At 35.7% G+C, this 24766-nt stretch overlaps 1 protein-coding gene across 3 annotated transcripts in view; it reads right to left on the minus strand.

The window, feature by feature from the left end:
* Positions 1-24766, minus strand: part of PDE9A (phosphodiesterase 9A) — a 187956-nt gene that overhangs the window by 15752 nt on the left and 147438 nt on the right. For all 3 annotated transcript variants that reach the window (XM_074213911.1, XM_074213912.1, XM_074213913.1), the window contains 6 exons: positions 19973-20059; positions 18615-18719; positions 17599-17681; positions 16832-16988; positions 7720-7833; positions 6637-6741 (listed from right to left, as the gene is read on the minus strand). In XM_074213911.1, coding sequence (XP_074070012.1) covers positions 6637-6741; positions 7720-7833; positions 16832-16988; positions 17599-17681; positions 18615-18719; positions 19973-20059 — 651 coding nt within the window. The remainder of the gene's footprint in view (positions 1-6636; positions 6742-7719; positions 7834-16831; positions 16989-17598; positions 17682-18614; positions 18720-19972; positions 20060-24766) is intronic.

Here is a 24766-nt window from a genome sequence, read left to right on the forward strand (position 1 = left end):
CCCACTATTTTCCAGGTTAACTTGGGCTGGAGAGTTGCCTCACTGGATCTTTCTGTGAGTCCTGTCTCTTGAAAATTTAGAGTCATAATTTTAAGATTTTTGAAATATTTTGGAGAGAGCACCTAGGAGAGCCTCTTCTCCTGCCGCCATCTTGACTCTGTCCCCTCGAATCTAGGGGCACTTTCTTTCTTGCTAGTTGTTCTGTTGCCATTGTGTGTCCTACTCTGTGCCACTCACTTCTCCAATTTTACTCTGACAACTGCAGAAAGTTTTCCCATTATTTCTAAACACATATCTACTATCACTTCCCTTATCTTTATTTTCTATTCCTGTGAATTTCTGAGACAATATACTTTTCTCTATGTTGTAGTATCTCTAGATACCACTTCCTAATGTATGTTTTCTTCCCCTGTTAGAATATCAATTCTTTGAAGGGAGGGACTTGAAACCAAGTGCTTATCACAATGTCCTTAATAAATGTTATTCATTTTTTCCCATTCATTCATTCTCTATATTTAGAGTGTATGAGTCTTAAATTACTAAACTTATCATTGTCTTATTTAGAATCAGAAATCTGAGTTACATGAAAACTTGTGGTCATTTCCAAATTATTGGTTCTAAATTTTCATTATAGATTAAATTAATCATTTTAATAGTAACTGCTAACAAATAGCTTTCCCTGTTATTTGTTTAAATCAGAGGCTTCTCTTGGCTTAATTTTATATATTTCACAAGTTTCTGATTTCTGAGACAATCATATTCCATTCTAAGGTATGCAAAATGTTAATATTTTTAATATAAAGAGCAAATATTCCATGAAGGCAATCAGAATATATTTTCAAGTCAAATACTTTTAATTGATACCCTATTTCATGGGATCATTGTCTAGCCATTTACCAATTGATGGGCATCCTCTCAATTTCTAATTCTTTACCACCAGAAAAGAGCTGCTATAAATATTTGGGCATAGTTCCAAATTACTCTACATAATGGTTGATTCAATTTGCTATTCCATCAAACAGTGCATTAATGTCTCAATTTTCCCCTATCCTCTCAACATTTGTAATTTTCCTTTTCTGCCTATTGGCCAATGTAATAGATGTGAAGTAATATCTCATAATTGTTTTAATATGCATTTCTCCAGTCAATAGTTATTTAGAACATTTTAATATATTATTATATAAAGCTTTAATATATGATTATATAAAGCTTTGATCAGCTTCATCTGAAAATTGCCAGTTTATATCATTTATCAATTGGGGAATAGTTTTAATTTTTATAAATTTGACTCATTTCTCTATATACTTGAGAAATGAGACTTTTATCAGAGAAACTTGCTTCAAAATATTTTTTCACATTTATGATTGCTAACTGTATTTCCTTCTGTCCTGTTTTTCCCATTTTTTCTATTCTCTCTCTTACCTAGTCTCTCCTCAAAAGTGTTTTGCTTCAGACTACTACCTCCTTGAATCTACTCTCCCTTCTATGAGCAACCCCCTTCTCTTATTCCCTTCCCCTCCTTCTTTCCTGTGGATTAAAATAGATTTCAACACCCAACTGAGTGTGTATTTTATTTCTTCTTTGAGCTATTTCTGATGAGAGTGAGGTTCAATCATTTCCCACCACCCACTTCATCTTCCACAAAGTATGGAGACATAAGTGGGAAGAGAAAACAGGTAATAAGGATAGAAAAAACACTGATCAAAGACTATTTTGAAGGATTTGTAAAATCTCTTTCTTGCCTCTTTTATGTGAGATAATTTATCACATTCTACTTCTCCCTTTCTCCTAGTGCATTCTTCTTTCTCACCTCTTATTTATTTTGGTTATTCCATCATATTCAACTCACACCTGTACCCTCTGTCTATATATATATTCCTTACTGTCCTAATAATGAGAAATTTTTTGAGTTACAAGTATTATCTTTCCATGTAGAAATGTAAACAGTCTAACCTTATTGAGTCCCTTATGATTTTCCTTTCCTGATTGTATTATTATGTTTCTCTTGAGTTTCTTCCATTCTTAAAAACAGGTGGAGTCACTAAATCCACCTTTGCCTAAATTATTGTTTTTTTTGTCTTTTCTCCCTTTCTTAGCTAAAGTTCTAGAAAAAGCTATGTATATACTTAGTTGAGTTTTTTGGTAAGTGTGAGACAATTACTTGTTTTTTTTAAATAATGAATTAATTTTTCCAATTATATGCAAAGGTAGTTTTCAACATTCTTTTTTTGGATAAGATTTTGAGTTCCACATTTTTTCCCTTTCTCCTTTTCCTCTTTTCCCTGACAGAGAGCAATCTGATCTAGGTTATATGTATATTTCTATGTTAAACATATTTCCACATTAGTCATGTTGTGAAAGAAGAATCTGAACAAAAGGAGGAAAAAAACCATGAGAGGAGGGGGAAAAATCATAAGGCATAAACCAAATTTTAAAAATCGAAAATAGTATGCTTTATTCTGCATTTAGACTCCTTAGTTCTTTCTCTGAATGTGACTGGTATTTTCTATTACAAATCCTTTAGAATTGTCTTTGATCATTGTCCTGTCTACACTTGTTACCTGTTCTCTTCCTACCTTATGTCTCCACACTTTGTAATCTGATAACTGAAACTCCTCTATCCAGAGTTCTCTCTTACTGTTCAAATACAATGAGTTTTCTCAATTCTCATCCTTCTTAATTTTTGCATTATTTGACACTGTTGATTACCCTCTTTTCCTGGATACTCTCTCTCTCTCTCCCCTTTGGTGTAGTTTGTGTCTGTCTGTGTGTGTGTGTGTGTGTGAGAGGGGGGGGAGGGGGGGGGAGAGAGAGAGAGAGAGAGAGAGAGAGAGAGAGAGAGAGAGAGAGAGAGAGAGAGAGAGACTACTTCTTCCTGAAGAGAACTTTCTACTTCTTTAACTCTTCTACTTTGCTGATTCATTATCCATGTCAGTCAGTCAGTCAATAAACATTTATTAAGCATCTCCAATGTTCCAACTGGCAGGCTAAGAATCAAGGATATAAAGAAAAGCAAAAGGCAGTTCTTGCTCTCAAAGAACTCACAGTCTAAACAGAGAGACAACATGCAAGTAACTATATACAATAAAGCTATATTCAGGATAAATTGGAGATAATTTACAGAGCAAAGACCGTAGAATTAGAATAGAATGGGAAAATCACAGAATTAGCCTCAGAATCTTGTAAAATGTAGGATTTTAGCTGGAATGGAAGAAATTTAAGGAAGTTACAAGAAGGAGATGAGGGAGATGATTCCAGGAATGGGGGACAGCCAATGGAACTGTCCAGAGTCAGTTATCTTTGTTCAAGGAATACCAAGAAGGCCATTGTTACTGAATCATAGAGTACCTGGTGAGAGAGAAGTATATGGTATAAGATTAGAAAAGTAGGGGAGGAGCAGGTTATTAAGGTCTTTGAATACCAAACATAGGAAGTTATTTGATCCTGGAGGTGGTAGGGAGCCACTGAGTGGAGGTGGGTGACATAGTCAGACCTATATTTTAGGAAGATTAATTTGACAGCTAAGTGGAGTATGAACTAGAATGAGGAGAGACCTGAGACATGGAAACCAAACAGCAAAACATTGCAACAGTCCAAGCATGAGGTGATGAGGACCTGCACCAGGGTAGTGATAGTGTCAGAGCAAGAAAAGGGGGCAAATGTGAAAGATGGTACAAAGGCAAAAATCAACAGACCTTGATAACAGATTGGATATGGGATGGTGATGAGAGAGAATGAAGAGATGAGGGTGACATTTAGCTTATGAGTCTAGGTGACTAGGAGGATGGTGGTTCTCTCAAAAAGATCAAAGAATTTAGGAAGAGGCCAAGGAAAAAGATAATGAGTTTAATTTTGGACATGTGAGTTAAAGATGTTTATGAGATTCACTTTTAGATGTCTATATAGGCAGTTGGAGATACAAAACTGGAAATCAGGAAGGAAGATGGAATCATCAACATGGAGAGTTAATTAGACCACTAAGTGAAATTGTTTGAACAAAGAAGAGAAGAGCTTTGTTGTACATCCACATTTAATAGGCATGGCTTGGATGAAGAGACTAGCAAAGGGAACTAAGAAAGAGAGGTTAGACACAGAGTTAAAACAAGAAAAAGTAGTTTTCCTAAGATAATTCCCTAATGTCTCTGTTCTAGATCCTCATCTCTCCTTTCTCTACTAACTCATCAGCTCCTATGGGTTCAATTATCATCTCTGCACAAGTGACTTTCAGATCTATGTAGCCAATTCTGGTCACTCTACTGAGCTAAGTTACAAATCAAATGTTTCAGCATCAGAAATTTATGATTTCATCAGTGTGAATTACATTAAAATGGCATTACTATCTACTTTGCTGCTGCAATTCAAGACCTTTGGAGAAGAAGATGACAAACTACTCTAGTATCATAGCCAAGAAAATCCCAAATGGGATCATGAAGAGTCAGACTTGCTGAAATAATTGGACAATAAGGACTATAGTAAGTTTACATTTCACTTTCTCAAACCTTCCATTTTGTTATCTCCTAGGGATTGTTTTATTTTTTCATTTGTATCCATAGAATTTAGCAGAATCCTTGCACACAGAAAGAACTTAATAAATTATTTTTTCATTCATTTCATTCATTCATTTATCTCTAGCTTCAACAGCTCTGAAATTGAATTATCTTTGACTCAAACTCATCCATCCCTCAAACTTTCTTAATATGGTCAAAGTCATTCTAATCGCCAACCTTGGTGTTACCTTTGAATCCTCACTTTCACTCAATCCACAAGTCCAATTAGTTGCCCAATCTTGATATTTCTACCTCTATGATTTCTCTCTCATTCTTCATCTCTCTTCTCTTGTATAGCCACCATTGTAGTTGAGGTGTTTATCAATTTTCAATGTGATTTTCCTAAGAAATGGTTCTGACCAAATCACTCCCCTTTCTCAGCAGACTCCAGTGACTTTTTATTACATATGAGATCAAATATAAATCCTCTGTTTAACATATAATGGCTTTTAGAATATGAACTCAACCTATCTATACTTTCCAAATAATAAATGAAAAAAAAAAGTAAGTCCCTGTTTGCAAGAAGCTCACAATCTAATGATTGCAAATTCTTCCCTTAATTTACTCTACTGTTCAAATTAGCTTTTTTATTTTTCTCATACATGGAACTCTACCTTCAGCTATCATATCTTCCATCTGGCTGTCTCCCTTCTCCAGGATGAACTCCTTTTCATCTCAGTCTTATAGAATCCTTGGTTTCCTTCAAGGAATATCTAGAATTCCTCTGCTATGATCTGATACTTACCATATTTCCTATGTATAAGACGCATCCTTTTTCAAAAAATTTTGGGTTTAAAAATTGGTACAAAGGTGATTGTAGATTTTTTACATGTATTTCCCACTTTTTTGTGCTTGTTGTCTTTGCACTCATTGTTTTACATTTGTTACTAGTATATTAGGTTATGTTTTGCTATATTCTGCCCAGAAATGGCTCAGAAAATATTTTTGTACAGTGCTGAATTCAAGTTCAAAGTGATCCAGTTTGCAAAACTGAATGAAAATCATGCTGCTGAACCTAAGTTTGGTTCTCCTCCAACTGAGAGAACAATCTGAGACTGGCCAGGGGAAGAAGAAACCCTACTGCTAATGTCATGGCAGAAGAAGGTCATGGAAGACAAGTCAGTAAAATGACCTGATTTAGAGAGGGAATTGAAGAGATGAATTGAAGAGCAAAGGGCCATTGGAATTCCTGTGTCCACAAAGATGGTTCAGCAGGAGGCCAAAAGAATTAAAGAATTGCTAATGAAAAAGAAGTGACTGATTTTCAAGGAGAACACAATTGGTGCTTCAGGTTCATGAAATGAAATGGACTAAGCAATCCATGCACCAGACTTGCCCAGGGAGTGCTTATGGTCAACTGCAGACAGAGCATAGGCAGAACAGTCAGAGCCTCTCCTGAGACAGTGATTTGTCATCAAACACAGGTGAGGATGAGCTAATGGATGGGAGTTTTGACAGTGATGAGGAGTTGTATGAATTTTATGAGAAATAAAACGAGTTCAATAACTTTATGTAATACATTTTTTTTTCAAATATCAGGCCCCAAAATTCTGGTGTGTCTTATACATGGGAGAGTCTCATACATGGGGAAATAGGGTACTTTGTATACTTTTCTCTCTCTGTCTCTCTCTCTCTCTCTCTCTCTGTTTCCCTGTCTGTCTCTTTCTCTGTCTCTTTCTCTACCTGTCTCTGTTTCTCTCTCTCTCTCTCTCTCTCTCTGTCTGTGTAATCTTTTCCTTAATTCTATTTTGCTTTTGTTTTTATCTTTCCAATGCCTGTCACAGAGCTAGTTATACAGTAGGCCTTTATGCTTTTGACTCCCATACAGGTTGTTTGATCAGTTAGATCAGGAGGTCATTCAGTGTTAGCATTTGTGGGATGTCATTGTCTTTGATTTCAAACTTGTAACCAATTTTACTTCAGATACAAGCTAATAACAATCTTTTCTAATTTTACTAAATTTGCTTCTTTTCATCTGTGGAAACACTTAATGTTTCATTTCATCTTGGTACATATCTTTCAACTCTTTACCATTGTTAAAACATGACTAAATGGCATGATACAAAGTTTAACTTTGAAGCATTCTTACCTGCATGAAGTATTCTTCCAATAAGCAGTCAACCCAGGGTTCTGCTACCTCCATTGGTCGGACTTCATTGGATATATCACAGCATTTTATCAGTATCATCTTTAACTGAAAGAAGACACTTTATTATCAAAGAGTTATAATAACTGTCCACAGTCATATGAATTTACAATTCAAATTCTGTCATTTTTCAGGTAATTGGGATATATTCCTTTAGGCTTTTCTGTCATGACTGAGAGAATCACTTCATCTCTCAATGATCTAGGCAACTCATTTAAGCCCCTAAATTTGAGAGAAAGTACTGACCCCTATTATTATATAGATTTTCCTACCTGAGAGTTTCTTATACCAGTGAAATAACAGGTCAATTCCCTATTCTTATTTGTCTTCTCTGAATTTTTCACTGGTCAATAGGTGGATTTTGATTTGGAAGCAGATCATAGCAGATGTGTTGACTGACTAGGAGAGCTCATCTTATCCATTAGTCTCAGCTATAGTTTAGTGAAATAACACTGAACTTGGAGTCAAGAGAACCTTTGTTTTGTGCCCTTAGATAAGGGCACAGCCAACCACTCATCCTTAGCTTCTTCATTTAAAAGTCCATTCAAATATTTCAATGGATCTGAAATCTTATCAATATGAATTCTCCCTCTGTTAGTGAAGATCACAACCTATCCATGACTTCTCTTCTGCAGTTATCTTTAATTGTCTTCCAAAAATCCTCTATAAAGAATCCATCCATCATATTGAAAGTCATCTCTAGATATTTTTATTTCATTGGTACTAATGGAAAACTTAGTCTATCACAATATTCATAGCTATTACAGGTAATGAAAAATTCCAAGTATACATGAAATATAAACATCTAGAATAGCTAGAATCAGGGAAGTCCATGATTTACAATCAAACAGCATCACTAACTGGACATTCATGTTAAAAATTCTGATAGCCACTCAACACTTATGAGCACACGAGGCAACTATGACTTCGTAAGGTTGTAGACATTGTATCCTGCATTTAAATATAAACAAAAGATCTTGTTGGATTCTGGTCACTGGAAGAATGTAGTATTGGAAATCAACTTACATAAATCATGTGGTCCTCATTTGTGTAGTCAAAATTTTCCATTTTTTCCTTAAAAGAATCCATAATTTCTGCATGCCTTGCCATGTCAGTGGCCAGAATTAATGTAATTATCCCCTAAAATTTTGAAATAATAATAATAATACATGAATCAAATAGTCTCTCTGTATCAACATATTACATAAATATATGTATATGTATATCCCATTTCTTTTTCTCTGGAATTAAATTATTTCCTAGATATAAACTGGGAATGCTCTTTTTTCAGTTTTTTGAAAGGCAATGGGTTAAGTGACTTGCCCAAGGTCACACAGCTAGGTAATTAGTAAGCATCTGAGATAGGATTTGAACTCAGGTCCTCCTGACTCCAGGGCCAGTGCTCTATTCACTGTGCCACCTAGCTGCCCCCTGGGAATGCTCTTTTGAACTAGACAATATGAATTTATCAGTATGGCATATTCCTTGTTAGAATATTTCCTTCACTAATGCAGATTGGAAACCTTTGTGCAATTTATAGAGTTGACAAGTCACTAAGCACTTAAAAGATTTGTTCTTGGTCACCATACAGCTAGTCAAAGAACAGAACCAACATATTCTTGACTATGCCATATTAACTCTCACCCTGAGTATTTGAGAAGTAATCTCTGTCAAGGCACTGAGAAATCTAAAAAGAAAAAATCCTTAATTATGCTCTTTCTTTGTCACATCTCTATTTTATATATCTATCTATCTATCTATCTATATATATCATATCATGTCTAATATATGAGTATATAATATAATAAATTATACAAATTACATTTATATACAAATATGAATAATACATGTACACATTTTATACATCCATGTATTATGTTACATATAACAATTCATATAATATGTACTATAATTTTCATATATGTATATGTGCATATATGTACACACATACATGCACATACACATACAAAATCTTCCTTTCTCCCTTGCTTTCCTAACAATCATTAACTTATTTTCTAAGTCTCTTCTGGTTCATTATCAATTAGCTTTTTAATAGAATATACTATAAAATGATGAAAATGCATATGTTATTCATTGCTTATCATCAAAGACATTTAAACAAGTAGAAAACAGGATTGTTTAATATGTTAATTTCACAACATAAGACCTTAATAAGCCAGTATTAAGTTATTTAGTTTCATAATTCAAAGTGACTCTTGTCACCAACTAATTAGATTCCATATTTAAAGGAAACAAAACTAGATGATTAAAAATTAGCCAATTCCAAATCCGTTTTTTTCTTGGTCCTTAAATAATACTTTTAATAAAATAGCTCATAAAATGAAAGAAAATTGGGAAAAACTAAGACAACTGAATTCACTCAAGTTCTTAACATAAAACCAGAAGGAAGTCTTAATTAAATGAAATCTTTTAAGTAGGTTATATACTCAATATTAGCTACTGTAAGAAAAATACTTAGGGTGACATAAATTATCATTCAAATGAATAAGGTGATTTCATTCATTTTTGAGGTTATTCTTCTGATTTACATTGGTTTGGATTAAAAAATTACAAAGAGAAAATCTTGGTTATTTTGACTTGCTCCCTTGGCCCCCGATTTTCTCCTCAATATTAATTCTTTCTCTTTCTCTTTCTGGTAATAATAGTAGAGGTAAATATAAATCAAACCTTACTCCCTAGTCAACTTGCCTCTTCCTTCTTTCCTAGCTTGCCAATTAAGAAGAGTAGATTGCTCATTAGAGAATGAGGGAGAGACAAGTTATATTTGGGATATGATCTATTCTTCATTTCTCCAGATAATGATTTTTGAGGAAGAAATTTCCTTTATCTTCTACTCAGTCACTTCATTTTATGCTCATATCTCAGCATCTATGTACTATGATCAATGGCCCAAGCAGTGTCTTTTGCATGCCCATTTTTTCATCCCAGTGATAGCCACACTCTTCTAATTCTATCCCTCATTTGTACTTAAATGATTTTTCTTTTGATTATTGTCTTTCCATTGAATGCAGGATGTTCCACAACTGGGCATTGATTAGGCAGCTTTGAAAATGTCATAGAGAAAGTCTGAGCCAAGGTGGCAGAGAAAAGGCAGGGACTCAAGTGACCTGTCCCCCAAAACTCTTCCAAACAACTTTAAATAATTCCTTCAAACAAATTCTGGAGGAGCAGAACCCACAAAAGGATAGGGTGAAATGTTTTTTTCCTAGCCCAAGACAACTTAGAAGATTATCAGAAATGCTCTGCTGCACTGGGGTGAGAGTGGAGAGCAATTCAGCACAGGCTGTATTCCAACCAGTCAGTAGTAGGCATTGGCAGGGTGAGTCAATCAGTAGTGGCAGTGTTGGTTTCCAAATTTCTCAGCCCATAGATGGTAAAGGGGTCAGGAAACTGGTCAGAAATAGATTACAATGTCCCTTTGTTGGCATTGCAGACAGGACTCTATAGCATTGTTCATACTTGGATCTAGATTATATTCCTCAGACTAAGTCCCAGGGTGAGGAGGATTACTAGCACACCAGAGCCTGTTGTGACAGGAGATCTGGGACCCAGGTCACAGTTCCAGGGAGGAAAAGAGTGCTTGTGGTCAAATTTATAGAGAACTGAATCAAATGTATAGAAATAAGAGCCCTTCCTCCCACAGGTTGGGAGAATAGTAAACACACCTCTTCCTAGATCATACTGCCTGGGGAGAACTGAAAACTTACAAGTCCCCATAATTTCCCTGAAAACAGCTCCACACACACAAAAAACTTTAGATAGTACCTCCTCTATTTCAGTAACAATCCCACTTTAGCACAGAGTTAAAAGTAAAGAAATAGTCTAAAAATGAGCAAATAGCAGAAAAAAGTTCTGGACTATAGAAAGCTACTACAGTGACAGAGAAAGTCAAAATAAAACTCAGAAGACAACAAAGTCAAAAGTGTTACATCCAAAGTTTCAAAGAAAAATATGAATTGCTTTTAGGCCATGGAAGAGCTCAAAAAGGATTTTAAAAACAAATAAGAGAGGTAGAGGAAAAATTGGAAAAAAGAAATGAGAGTGATGCAAGAAAATTATTAAAAACAGTCAACAGGGGTGGCTAGGTGGTGCAGTAGATAGAGCACTGGCCCTGGAGTCAGGAGTACCTGAGTTCAAATCTGGCCTCAGACAATAATTACCTAGCAAAAACTAAAAAAAAAAAGTCAAGAGCTTAGAAAAGGAGGTACCAAAATAATGAAGAAAATAACACCTTAAAAAATAAAATAGGGGGCAGAGCCAAGATAGCGACCAGAAAGGATTGTGTCTTAGGTGGTCTCTCAAAAAACTCATAAGCTAAGGACTCTAACTAAACTTTTGAGAGACAGAAACCACAGAGGGACCCAGTGAGACAGTTCTCCTACTCAAGGTAACCTGGAAAAGAGCAGAAAGGCTCAGCTCCCTGGGGTTGGAGGGGCAGCCCGCCAGAGGGGTGGCTCACCAGAGCGAAAGAACTTCAGCTTACCGGAGGCAGCCCCAGGGCACTGGGAGTCTCAGCTCACAGCAGCAGGGGATTCTCCTGAGCTACACCCTGGGGAGCACTGGGCACAAATTGGGGGAACAGTGGGGGACCTCTGCCGGAACGAGCACATGGTGCCCAGCCCTCAGGGCACACAGTCAGTGGCCAGCAAAGCCCAGATACAGGAACAGAAGCAGGCTGAGCTGGTAAGTAGGAGCCCCCAGGGCATGAGCCCATTGAACCTAGGGAGGGGAGTGGAGAGAGAGAGACTGCTGAGCTCTGTCCTTTGCCACTGAAACAGGACTCTGGGGCTCTGACCACATTCAGATCCTGATCGCAGTCTAGGCCTCCCCATAGAACAGCAGGGGCCCCCCTCCACCTCAGCCCCGTGGCAGAGGGGGACGCATATGGTCATTCACAGACCAGGAGTGAGGCTCTTTGTGGGAGTGTCCCAAAAGCTCAGGAAGCACCCCCAAAACAGGCTAAGGCTGGGAAAATGAGCAAGCAGAGAAATAAGAGGAACACCATTGAGAAATATTTTGCAAATGAGCCCAAGGAGGATCAAAATACTCAGTCTGAAGATGAGGAAGCACAAGCTCCTGCATCTAAAGACTCCAAGAAAAACAGAAATTGGGCTCAGGCTATGACAGAGCTCAAAAAAGACTTTGAAAATCAAATGAGGGAGATAGAAGAAAAACTGGGAAAAGAAAGGAGAGAGATGCAGGAAAAACATGAAAATGAAGTCAGCAGCTTAGTCAAGGAAATCTAAAAAAATGCTGAAGAAAATAGCATGTCAAAAATCAGCTTAGGTCAAATGGATAAAACAGTTCAAAAAAGTTATTGAGGAGAAGAATACTTTAAAAAGCAAAATTGGCCAGATGGAAAAAGAGATAAGAAAACTCTCTGAGGAGAACAAATCCTTCAGACAAAGAATAGAATTCAGGGAGATTGATGAATTTACCAGAAATCAGGAATCAATACTTCAAAACAAAAAAAAATGAAAAATTAGAAGAAAATGTGAAATATCTCATTAGGAAAGATAATTTAAAAATTATTGGAATACCTGAAAGTCATGATCAGGAAAAGAGCCTTGACATCATTTTCAAAGAATTACTACAGGAAAATTGCCCTGATATTCCAGAAGCAGAGGGCAAAATAGAAATGGAGAGAATCCACCGATTCCCCCTGCCCCGAGAAAGAGATCCCAAAAAACCAACCCCCAGGAATATTATAGCCAAGTTCCAGAACTCCCAAGTCAAAGAGAAAATATTACAAGCAGCCAGAAGGACACAGTTCAAATACCTTGGAGCTGCAGTCAGGATCACACAGGACTTAGGAGCAACTACACTGGAAGCTTGTAGGGCTTGGAATATAATATACCAGAAGGCAAAAGAGCTTAGAATGCAGCCAAGAATGAACTACCCAGCAAGGCTGAATGTCCTCTTCCAAGTTAAAAGATGGACTTTCAATGAACCAGGGGAATTTCAAATGTTCCTTTTGGAATGGCCAGAGCTGAACAGAAGGTTTGATCTTCAGATACAGGACTCAGGTGAAGCATAGAGATTGGAGGAGAGGGGGATAATATGAGGGACTTAATGATGATGAACTGCACATATTCCTGTATAGAAAAATGACACTGATAATACTCATATGAACCTTCTCAGTTAATAGAGCAGGTAGAGGGAGCTTTTATAGTTGAAGCACAGGAGAAAGCTGAATTCGAAGATAAAATATGGTGTAAAAATGGAGTCAATAGAAAAAAGGGAAATGTAATGGGAGAAAGAAAAAGGAGAGGGGGGAATAGGCCAAGATATTTCATATGATAAGATTTTTCTTTATTACAATGAGCTATTGAAGTGATATGGAAGGGGGGAAGGCAAGGGGGAATGAGGGAAACTTCGCTCACATCAGACATGGTTAGGAGAGGAAACAGCATATATACTCAATGGGATATAGGCATCTGGAGTAAGAAGGAGAGAGGGGGGACAGGGGGAAGGGGGGGGATGAGAGTGATGGAGGAGAGGATGGACCATGGGGGGGAGAGTGCTCAGATATAACATATTTTCTTTTTTACTTCTTGAAAGGGGCTGGGATTGGATGGCCTGTCCGGGACCATAGGGCCAGGTGGATGCTGGGCCTAAGGGGTGGTATAGGGGCTCAGGGCCTCTTGGCCCCAGAGCTGGGGGATCTGTCTGCTGCACCACTCAGCTACTCTACAGCAGAATCAGATTGAAAGGAGAGAGAAAATATAGTACATGGTAGTGGAGAAATAAGAAAGGAGGGAGTTGCGATCAGCAATGGCAATGGTGCAAAAATATGTAAGTAACTTTTGCCATGGACTTATCATAAAGAATATGATCCACCCACGACAGAGGTATTGGTGTTGGAACAAAGACTCAAGCACATTTTTTATTATTATTATTTTGGGGGGGGGTGCAGGGCAAATGGGGCTGGGTGGCCTGCCTGGGGCCTCATAGCAGGGTGATCGTTGGGTGTCTGAGGCCAGATTTGGACCCAGGTGCTCCTGGCTCAAGGGCCAATGCTCTGTCTGCCACCTAGTCACCCCTACTATTATTACTATTTTATTTTATTTTGGGTCTTTTTTTTTCTTTTGTCTTTTGGTTTTTGCAGGGTAGTGGGGTTTGGGTGGCTTGCATGTCACACGGCTGGGTGATTGTTGGGTGTATGGGGCCGGATGTGGGCTCAGGTGCTCATGGCTCCAGGGCTGGTGGTCCGTCCATTGTGCCACCTGGCCATACCTACAATTATTACTATTATTTTTTAATTTTAATTTTTTACTCTCCCCTTACTTTATCGCTCAAGCAAGTCTATATTTATGGGGGGGAGGGGGTATTTAATTTACTCTTTTTTTTTTTTTAGGTTTTTGTAAGGCAAACGGGGTAAAGTGGCTTGCCCAAGGCCACACAGCTAGGTAATTATTAAGTGTCTGAGACCAGATTTGAACTCAGGTACTCCTGACTCCAGGGCCAGTGCTTTATCCACTATACCACCTAGCTGCCCCTCATTTACTCTTAAACAAGAATATTTTATTAATGTAAAAAAATTATTTGTACAAAATGAGAAAAAATATTAAATAAAAAAATAGGTTAAATGGTACAAGAAGCACAAAAATCCAGTGAAGAGAAGAATGCCTTGAAAAGCAGAAATGACCAAATGGAAAAAGAGATTCAAAAATTCACTGAAGAAAAAAATTCCTTAAAAAGAATTGACCAAATGGAAGAAGAGGTAAAAAAATCTCCCTGAAGAAAATAATTTCTCAAAAATTACAATCGAGTAAGTGGAAGCCAATGACTTTGTGAGATATCAAGAAACATTAAAAATCAAAAGCCTAAAAAATAGAAGAAAATGTAAAATATCTTATTGGAAAAATAACAAATCTATAAAAGAAATCCGGGAGGGATAATTTAATAATTACTATTTGAAAGCCATGATCAAAATAGAGCCTAGACATCTTTCAAGAGGAAAACTGGTCTGATATTCTAAAATCAAAGGTAAGATATAAATTGAAAAAATCCACCAGTCCCTTCATGGATAAGATCCCCAAATGTAAACTTCCAGGAATATTATAGTCCAATTCCAGAGCTCCCAGGACAAGTAAAAAATATTGCAAGCAGGGAGAAAGAAACAGTTGAAACATCATGGAACCACAAAAAGAATAACACAACATTTGGCAAGTTCTCCATTAAAGGATTGAAGAGTTTTGAATATGATAATTCTGGAGAGCAAAGGATCTAGGATTATAATCAAGAATCACCTATGCAGTAAAACTGAGTATCATCCTTGAAGGAGGAAAATAAATATTCAGTGAAATAGAGGATTTCAAGCTTTCCTGATGAAAAGAACAGAGTTGATTAGAAAATTTGACTTTCATGTACAAGATTCAAGAGAAGCATAAAAAAGTAAATAGGAAAGCGAAATTTTAAGAGTTTCAATAGGGTTAAACTATTTACATTCCTACATGGGAAAATGATACTTGTAACTCCTAAAAAATTTCTCAATTATAAGGGCAGTTAGAAGGAGTATACATAGGAGGTGTTAGTTAAAGATGATGGGACTATTATCTTAAAAAATATTAAGGAGTGAGAAAGAGGAATGCACTGGGAGAAGGGGAAAGGGAGAAGTAGAATGGAATAAATTCTCATATAATAGAGGCAAGAAAAAGCTTTCATAATCGAAGAGATGGAGCAAGGTGGAAGAGAACATTTGAAACTTACTCCCATTGGAATTGATTCGAAGAGGGAATAACACACAATCAGGTGGGTAGAGAAATCCATCTTATCCTGCAGGAAAATAGGAGAGCAAGTGGCTAAGATAAGAGGGGATGGGGTGATAGAAAGGAGAACAGATTAAGAGAGACAAATATTAGAAGGAGAACTGGAAAGGAGAGGAGGATAAATGGGGGAAAACAGAATAGAGGGAAATATATAGTAATCATAACTGTGAAAAATACATTACAGCAAATTTTTCTGATAAAAATCTGATTTTTTCAAATTTATAGAGAACTGAGTCAATGGTATAGAAATAAGAGCCATTCCTCAATTGAAAAATGATCAAAGAATATGAATTGGCAGTTTTCAGACAAAGTAATCAAAGCTATCTATAATCATACAAAAATGCTCCAAATCATTATTGATTAAAGAAATGCACATTAAAACTACTCTGAGCTACCATGCAACACCAATCAGATTGGTTAATATGACAGAAAAAGAATGTGACAAGTGTTACAGGGGATGTGAGAAGACTGAGACACTAATTGTTAATGAAATTGTGTACTGACTCAACTATTCTGAGGAGCAATTTAAAACTATGTCTAAAGGCTATAAAAACCATGCATATCTTTTGAACAAGCAAGATATAAAAGCAAGAGATAAAAAACAAAAATCAAAAGGACCTATTTGTACAAAAATATAACAATTCTTTATGTGGTGGCAAAAGACCTCCAGGATGCCATGGAAACCAGCTGGACCTGACTTTGTAGCTCCTGACTGAAGGATGATTAAATGAATGATGAATGAAGTCATCAATTGGGGATGACTAAACAAGTTGTACATGTATATGATGGAATGCTATTGGGCTGTAAGAAATGATGAGCATTATGCTCTCAGAAAAGCCTGATATTAGATGTTCTGATATGAAATGAAGTGAGCAGGACTAGGAACCGCAATATTGCATGATGGTTAATTATGAATGGCAGCTATTTTCAGCAATTCAATGTTCCATGACTATTCTGAAGAACCTATGATGAAAAATGCTATCCATCTTGAGACAAAGAACTGATGAACTCTGAATGAAGATCAAAGCTTACTTTTTCTTTATTTTATTTTCTTGCTTTTTTTTCTATTTTTCTATACAACACAACATGGAAATATGTTTTGCATGATTGTACAAGTGTAAGGTATATCAAATTGCTTGCTTTCTTAATGAAAAGAAGAGGGATAAAGGTGGAGAGAATTTGGAACTCAAAAATTTTAAACAAACTGATATTAAAATTATTTTACATGTAATTGGAGAAAACAAAATATTAAATTAAAATAGAAAACATAAAGTTTAGAAGACATAAAAAATGTCTTCTCTTCCCCCAGCCTTGATTTTGTAGCTATTGGATGTCCATTTACAAACCTGTCTTATTTTTTTGAAATCTTCTTGTGTTACATTGGAGAAAATATTGCATTCGGGTTGGGAAATGATGTGGAAAGCCACTGCACAGTGATGGTTCTCCAGAGGCGAAATGTCATTGTAGCGTATTGCAAGCTCTGTGCGTGCGTTAATCTGGTAACTGGTATCAAGAAGAGAGTGAGGCATCTAAATATCATATATAGTTTATACAGATATATCCTACACAGTGACCTGTTATACATATTGTGATAACAAAAATCTGCTGTTATTTTAATATTAATCTTATTTTACCCATATAACACTGCAAATAGTTTCCCTATTTTACTATTCCAATTTTAGAAATAAAGATATTGAAGCTCAGAGAAAGTCAAGAGTATTGTATGGAGGAGGTCTTCTGTTTCCTTAATCTCACAATATTCTCCCATTATCCACACATCTCATTAAAAGTCCATGTCAAGTAAAAAAGAAGAGAAAAAGTCTTATCTTACAACTACAACTTTAAATTGTCATGAATATTAGATCATTGCTTGACATAATGAATCATTTGTCTCTCTCTCTCTTTTTTTTTTGCAAGGCAATGAGGTTTAGTGGTTTGCCCAAGGCCACACAGCTAGGTAATTAGTAAGTGTCTGAGGCCAGATTTGAACCCAGGTACTCCTGACTCCAGGGCCAGTGCTCTATCCACTGCACCACCTAGCTGCCCCCATTTCTCTTTTATTTGCCAGTTTATCCTTTAAAATAAAGATGGTAAAAAAATAGTGTGACCATACGTATTATTGAATCCTGGGTGATCCAGATCATGACAGATAGCTGCAGTCATTAGAACCAAAATATCCATTTGAGAAAACTTTTCCTGCAGTAGTAAAGAAAAAATTAATATTATGTGCTGATTCAACTTTTTACACTAACTTTACAGAAGATTCAGGGGACAGTGATATTTTGTAATGGAGAAAGCCCTGGAGGTATATGTGGGGAAAGGGAGGAAGGGCTCTTATTCTAGTGCTGAAGGACCTCCAGGATGCCATGGAAGTCAGCTGGCCCTGACTTTGTAGCTCTTGACTGAGACTTGCTTTGAAGATGGCCCTTGGATAAGATTAAAAGAAGCAAGGAAACCTGTGGTATATTGGAGAAGGGTAAATAAGGGGAATTTGTCCCTTGTGCTGGCTTTGAATCATTTGAGGGGCTACAGAATATGAAAATTGCAAGATGTGAGGTGGATGTTTAGGTCTTGTCTCTAGGGCCCAGACTTGGCAGGGCTATCTGGGGCAGGGTGGGTATATATGAATATTAGAGAAGGTGGGGCTCCTCTTTGGGCCACTGACATTCAACTTGATGGAACACTTAGGAGGATAAGAAAATAGCAGAATATAAAATTAATGGCTTGGAGACTCTTGATTTTAGATATTTTGTTTTTTAAAAAAATTTATTTATATAAGGCAGTGGGGTTAAAAGTAACTTGCCCAAAGTCACACAGCTAGGCAATTATTAAGTGTCTGAGGCTAGATTTGAAATGAGGTCCTCCTGACTCGCAGGCTGGTTCTCTATCCACTGAGCAACCTAGCTGCCCCCAACTTTAGGTGTTTCTTGCTTTGTAGGCTAATGTAAATTTGGAGGTAGTTACCTATGTCAGCCAGGGGCTGCTAGTTATGTTCCCTTTTTCTTTTTTCCTAGAAAAAAATATGTATCTGTTTTTCATTCCTTCCTTAGCATTGTGAGGTTGTGATGACTACCAAGACTGTAAGGAGGCAGGAGATACATGTTCCTGGGAGGCAGAACAAAGACTCACCTGGAGAAAGCAGAGAGATATCATGCAGTACATCATCTGGGTCACGCAGAAGCAGTGTCGAAAGTTATGAAAGGGGTTGTTTCTATAATTGTCATGGATGCAGAGCTGACAAAATAAAAAATATACACACACACACACACACATATATATATATATATATGTATACATATATATATATATGCTGAATTTTTGGCATGATTAGCCACTCATGCTTTTCTAAGATAAGGAAGACTGGTTAAGATTCCATTTTTTTCTCTCCATTTCTAACTCTAACCTCAGTTTTATTGTTCTTTCTTCTTCTTCCTTTTCCCAAGTTCTTGTATATTAATAATAATAATGATGCCATTTATTCATATTAAGTACATATCTCTGAAATGACCTGATAAATTCCAACTAAAGCAGGCAAGATTACCTTTGTGACAAATGGGATAATTTGGGACACATAAAGTGAAATTGTTTTCCATGAGACATGTATCAAATAAGTAATAAAATAGGGAATAAAACTTGGACCTTCTAAGGCAAGACCCATTAGAACACATCTTCTCACTTTACTTATCTTACTTCATACATTTTTCTTTGATTCTTATTTTCTTTAAACTCATCAGATACAGAGTTTAAGTTACAAAAATATTATTTATTTATAATAAAAATAGCTTTAAGAGATGTTCCATCCATTTCCATGACTTGTAGCTGGTTCAGTTGGGCATTGTTTCTGAATCTGTGATTTCCTTGAGGAAGGGAAGTCCTGGTGAGAAAACTCTACCAATGATTATCAGCAATTTGTAGTCTTAAAGGGGAATTGAGAAAAATAAGGTTTTATACTTTGTGTCAGAGGTAGAACTTAGGACTTTCTGACACAAAAGCCAGTGCTTTATTTTTTATAACATATTACCTCTAGTGGCTTTTGATTAGTAGTTGTAAATTAATTCATTTTTAAACAACTCAGAATTAGAAGATTCATACACACACACACACACACACACACACACACACACACACACACGCTTCATGTCTATGATCCTAAGACTTTTTGTGCTTCCAGATCCCAAGATTTTCCTTACATCTTGAATTTTTCAGGCCATCACATTAGAAACATAATTTTGCAAATTGGATTTACTAGATGAGCTCTCTCTACCTTCACTAATTTGTAGTACTATGGCAATTTCTATTTTTATTTTATTATAAATTCTATTCCAGTTTGGTAGAGAGTTAAACATTTTTGAACAAGAATCCTAGTTTATAACATTTTTCTGAGACATTCTTCATTTTTAGGAAGCCCAGTTTTGTCAGAAAAGCACCTGGGAAATCAAAACATTTCTAATTCCAAACAAGGGACAAATTATAGGCTTAATAATTACCAGCCACCTCTTCAGTGTGATGGGGTTGATATTAAAATCTTTGACTAGACCGAGATCATGGTACATATATTCTAAACAGCTTAGCATCTGTAAGAAAATTGAGAAATGAATTGTTACTATAACATGCTGAGTCATATAGAATCTGAGAATGGGGAAGGACCTCAAAGGACATTTAAGACATTTAGGATAAGCTGATTCTTGTTCTTGACCAAGCATTTGTACCACATTTGTATCACTAAAAGTGATCATCTGTCTGAAGACTTCCAGTGACATAGAACTTATTATCTATTGAGGCAGTCCATTATTACATCAAATCAAAATCTGCTCTCTGAAACTTTCTCTAGCTTAGTTTTATCTTCTGAGCTCATATAGGACAAGGCTAAACCTTCTTTTACCAGACAACACTTGAAACAGTTATATACTACTTTCTTCAACAGCCTTCTGCTTTGAAGATGGTAGCAATTTCCTTTTGATTTTCCACATATTCAAGGTTTCAAAAGAGATGGGTAGTTTAAGATATTACCAACGTAAGTGCAGTGCCCAAGTTTTCTTTTAATGTTACAATATGAATGAGATATTAAAAAAAAAAGAGAATGATCATGTTTTACTGAAAAGATCCCAGAATCCTGGCATCCAATGAGAAGGTATATAGCAGTAAATGCTCTTTGACTTTTGTTCTCACTCACTTGGATCTCTATGTGTAGAACACCAGAGATAAAGTATGAAAATGGCACCAAATCATAGACATTCCAGAACTCATTCATATAGGAGTCAGACAGAGTTATTTCTTGCTTACTCTCCTGGAACTGGCCAAGAAATGATTTGTTTAAATGTTTTGGGTGTACAAATTGTTCAAGACTAGAACTTAGGATTTGCTTTCAAATACACAGTAGAAATTAGTGAGAGTATTTGTTTGCATATTATCCATCTACTTCCCTTTTGCCAATATAATTCAAATGTTCCTGTGAATGGGAAGATAACTCTCTATTACTTGAAAATAGTTATTTGGCTTTTATTGTTTTTGTTATTAATATGGTCTATTATGTTCAAGGTATTTTTTTTAAGTTTCTAGTTTTTAGGGGCAGCTAGGTGGCACAGTGGATAGAGCACTGACTCTGGAGTCAGAAGTACCTGAGTTCAAATCAGGCCTCAGACACTAGCTGTGTGGCCTTGGGCAAGCCACTTAACCCCATTGCCTTGCAAAAAAACAAAAACAAAACCTAAAAAAAAAGTTTCTAGTTTTACCATTTACCATGAAATTTTTTTTGTCTTTAATTTTATCTTTTCTATGATTTTTAGAATTTCTACTTCTGTATTCCATTGGAATTTTTTTATTTTTGCTTTTCTACTTTTACTTGTTACAAATCCAATTAATTCATTAAATTCATTATCTTTTTTTATGTGATTATTCTTTTCCCCAGTCTTATACTCCTTCTTAAATGCCCTTTTTCTCTTCCTTGTTGAATTTCATGCTGTTTTTTAAAATTTTTATTTATTGATTTTTGAATTTTACAGTTCCCCCCCAATCTCACTTGCCTCCCCCCACTCCCCAAAGAAGGCATGCTATACATTCATCTAAATTGAATGTGTTGAGAAAGAAATCAAATCCTTAAGGAAAAAAAATAAAATATATGAGATGGCAAAATTACGTAATAAGATAATGTTTTTGTTCAAATTACCTAATGCTTTCTCTGGACACAGATGGTATTCTCCATCACAGATGTCCCAAAATTGTCCGTAACTGTTGCACTGATGGAAGGGACAAGTCCATTAAGACTGATCGTCAACCCCATGATGCTGTAAGAGTGGCTCTGCTCATCTCACTCAGCATCAGTTCATGCAAATCCCTCCAGGCTTCTCTGAATTCCCATCCCTCCTGGTTTCTAATAGAACAATAGGGCTCCATAACGTACAATTTCTTTAGCCATTCCCCAAATGATGGACATTCACTCAATTTCTAATTTTTTTTACCACCACAAACAGGGCTGCTATAAATATTTTTGTACAAGTGATGTTTTTACCCTGTAGTGATAATTGCTGGATCAAAGGGTATGCACATTTTTATTGCCCTTTGGGTGTAATTCCAAATTGCTCTCCAGAAAGTTTGGAGTTCACAGCTCCACCAATAATGTTTTAGTGTCCCAGATTTCCCACATTCCTTCCAACATTTATCATTGTCCTTCTGGGCATATTGACCAGTCTGAGAGGTATAAGGTGGTACCTCAGAGATGGTTTAATTTGTATTTCTCTAATAAGTAATTATTTAGAGCAATTATTAATATGACTATGTATTGCTTTGATTTCCTCATCTGTAAATTGCCTCTGCATATCCTTTGAACATTTGTCAATTGGGGAATGGCTTTTTTTTTTATAAATTTGACTCAGTTCTCTATATATTTTAGAAAAGAGTCCTTTGTCAGAAATACTAGTTGTAAAAATTGTTTTCCAATTTACTACATTTCTTTTGATCTTGCTTACATTGGTTTTGTCTGTGCAAAAGCTTGTTAATTTAATGTAATCAAAATTAACTAGTTTGTTTTTAATGATGTTCTTCATCTCTTCCTTGATCATAAACTGCTTCCCTTTCCATGGATCTGACAGGTAAACTATTCCTTGATTTCCTAGTTTGCTTATAATATTGTCTTTTATGTGTAAATCCTATATCCATTTTGATCTTATCTTGGTATACGTTGTGAGGTGTTGTTCTAATCCAAGTTTCTGCCATACTAACTTCCAATTTTCCCAACATTTTTTATCGAAGAGAGTATTTATCCCAAAAGCTGGACTCTTTGGGTTTATCAAACAGCAGATTACTATGATCATTTCCTGCTATAGCACCTAGTTTATTTCACTGATCCACCACCCTATTTCTTAGCCAATACCAGACAATTTTGAAGACTGATGCCCTATAATATAATTTTAGATCTGGTAGGACTAGGTCACCTTCTTCTGCACTTTTTTCATTAAATCTCTGGAAATTCTTGACTTCTTATTTCTCCATATGTATTTACTTACAATTTTTTCTAACTCATTAAAGTAATTTTTTGGAATTTTGATTGGTAGGGCACTAAATAAATAGTTTAATTTAGGTAGAATTGTCATTTTCATTATATTAGCTCTGTCTATCCATGAGCAGTTGATATTTGCCCAGTTTTTTAAATCTGATTTTATTTGTGAGAGAAGTGCTTTGAAGTTGTTTTCATAGAGTTTCTGAGTCTGCCTTGACAGGTAGATTCCCAAGTATTTTATATAGTCTGAAGTTATTTTGAATGGGATTTCTCTTTCTAGCTCTTGCTGCTGTATATTGCTTGTCATTTATAGAAATGCTGAAGATTTTTGAGTGTTTATTTTATATCCTGTGACTTTACAAAAGTTGGTAATTGTTTCTAGTAGTTTTTTAGATGATTTTTTAGGATTCTCTAGGTGTACCATCATGTCATCTGCAAAGAATGAGAGTTTTGTCTTTTTCCTTCTCAATTCTAATTCCTTCAATTTCTTTTTCTTCTCTTATTGCTGAGGCAATATTGAATAGTAGTGATGATAAAAGGCATTCTTGTTTCACTCCTGATCTTATCCCCATTGCATATAATGCTTGTTGATGGTTTCAGATCGATACTGCTTATCATTCTAAAGAACAATCCATTTATTTTTACACTCTCTAGTGTTTTTAATGGGAATGGGTGTTGTATTTGTCAAAGGTTTTTGCAGCATCTATTGATATAATCATATGATTTCTGATATGTTTGTTATCATAGTTAATTAAACTAACAGTTTTCCTAATATTGAATCAACCTTGCATTCCTAGGATAGATCCTGCTTGATCATAATGTATTATCCTAGTGATAATTTGCTGTAATTGCTTTGCTAAGATTTTATTTAAGATTTTTTGCCTCTATATTCATTAGGGAAATAGGTCCATAATTTTCTTTCTCTGCTTTGAGTCTTCCTGGTTTAGGTATCAGCACCACATTGGTCTCAAAGAGTTAGGCAGAGTTCTGTTCTCATCTATTTTGCCAGAGTTTATATAGATTGGAACCAATTGTTCTTAAATGTTTGACAGAATTCACTTGTGAAGGGGGTGGCTAGGTGGCATAGTGGATAAAGCACCTGCCCTGGAGTCAGGAGTACCTGGGTTCAAATCTAGTTTCAGACATAGGGTTATTTAAATATTTAATTTCCTCTTCATTTAACCTGGGCAACTTATATTTTTGTGAATATTCATTCATTTCACTTAGTTTATCAAATTTATTAGCATACAGTTGGGTAAAATAATTCCTCATTTTGTTACTTTAATTTCCTCCTCATTGTTGGTGAATTCACCTTTTTTCATTTATGAGACAGGTAATTTGGTTTTCTACTTTCTTTTTTTTTAAATCAAATTAACCAGAGAAAACTATTGATTTAATAAATGAAACAAAAAGTTGGTTTTATGAAAAAATCAATAAAATTGATAAACCTCTGGTTAATTTGATTATAAAAAGAAAGAAAACCAAATTGCTAGTATCATAAATGAAAAAGGCAAACTTACCACCAATGAGAAGGAAATTAAAGTAATAATTTGAAATTATTTTGCTTTTGCTTTTATTGATTTCTCCTTTGATTTTTAGAATTTCTAATTTGGTGTTTAATTAGGGGTTTTCAATTTGTTCTTTCTCTAATTTTTTTAGTTGCATATGTAGCTCATTGATTTCCTCTTTCTCCAATTTATTCATGTAAGCATTTAAAGATATAATATAGCCCCTGACAACTGCCTTGGCCATATCCTATAAGTTTTGGTATGTTGTCTCATTATTG

Source organism: Macrotis lagotis, chromosome 1 (genome assembly GCF_037893015.1).
Source record: "Macrotis lagotis isolate mMagLag1 chromosome 1, bilby.v1.9.chrom.fasta, whole genome shotgun sequence".
Lineage (NCBI taxonomy): Eukaryota > Metazoa > Chordata > Mammalia > Peramelemorphia > Peramelidae > Macrotis > Macrotis lagotis.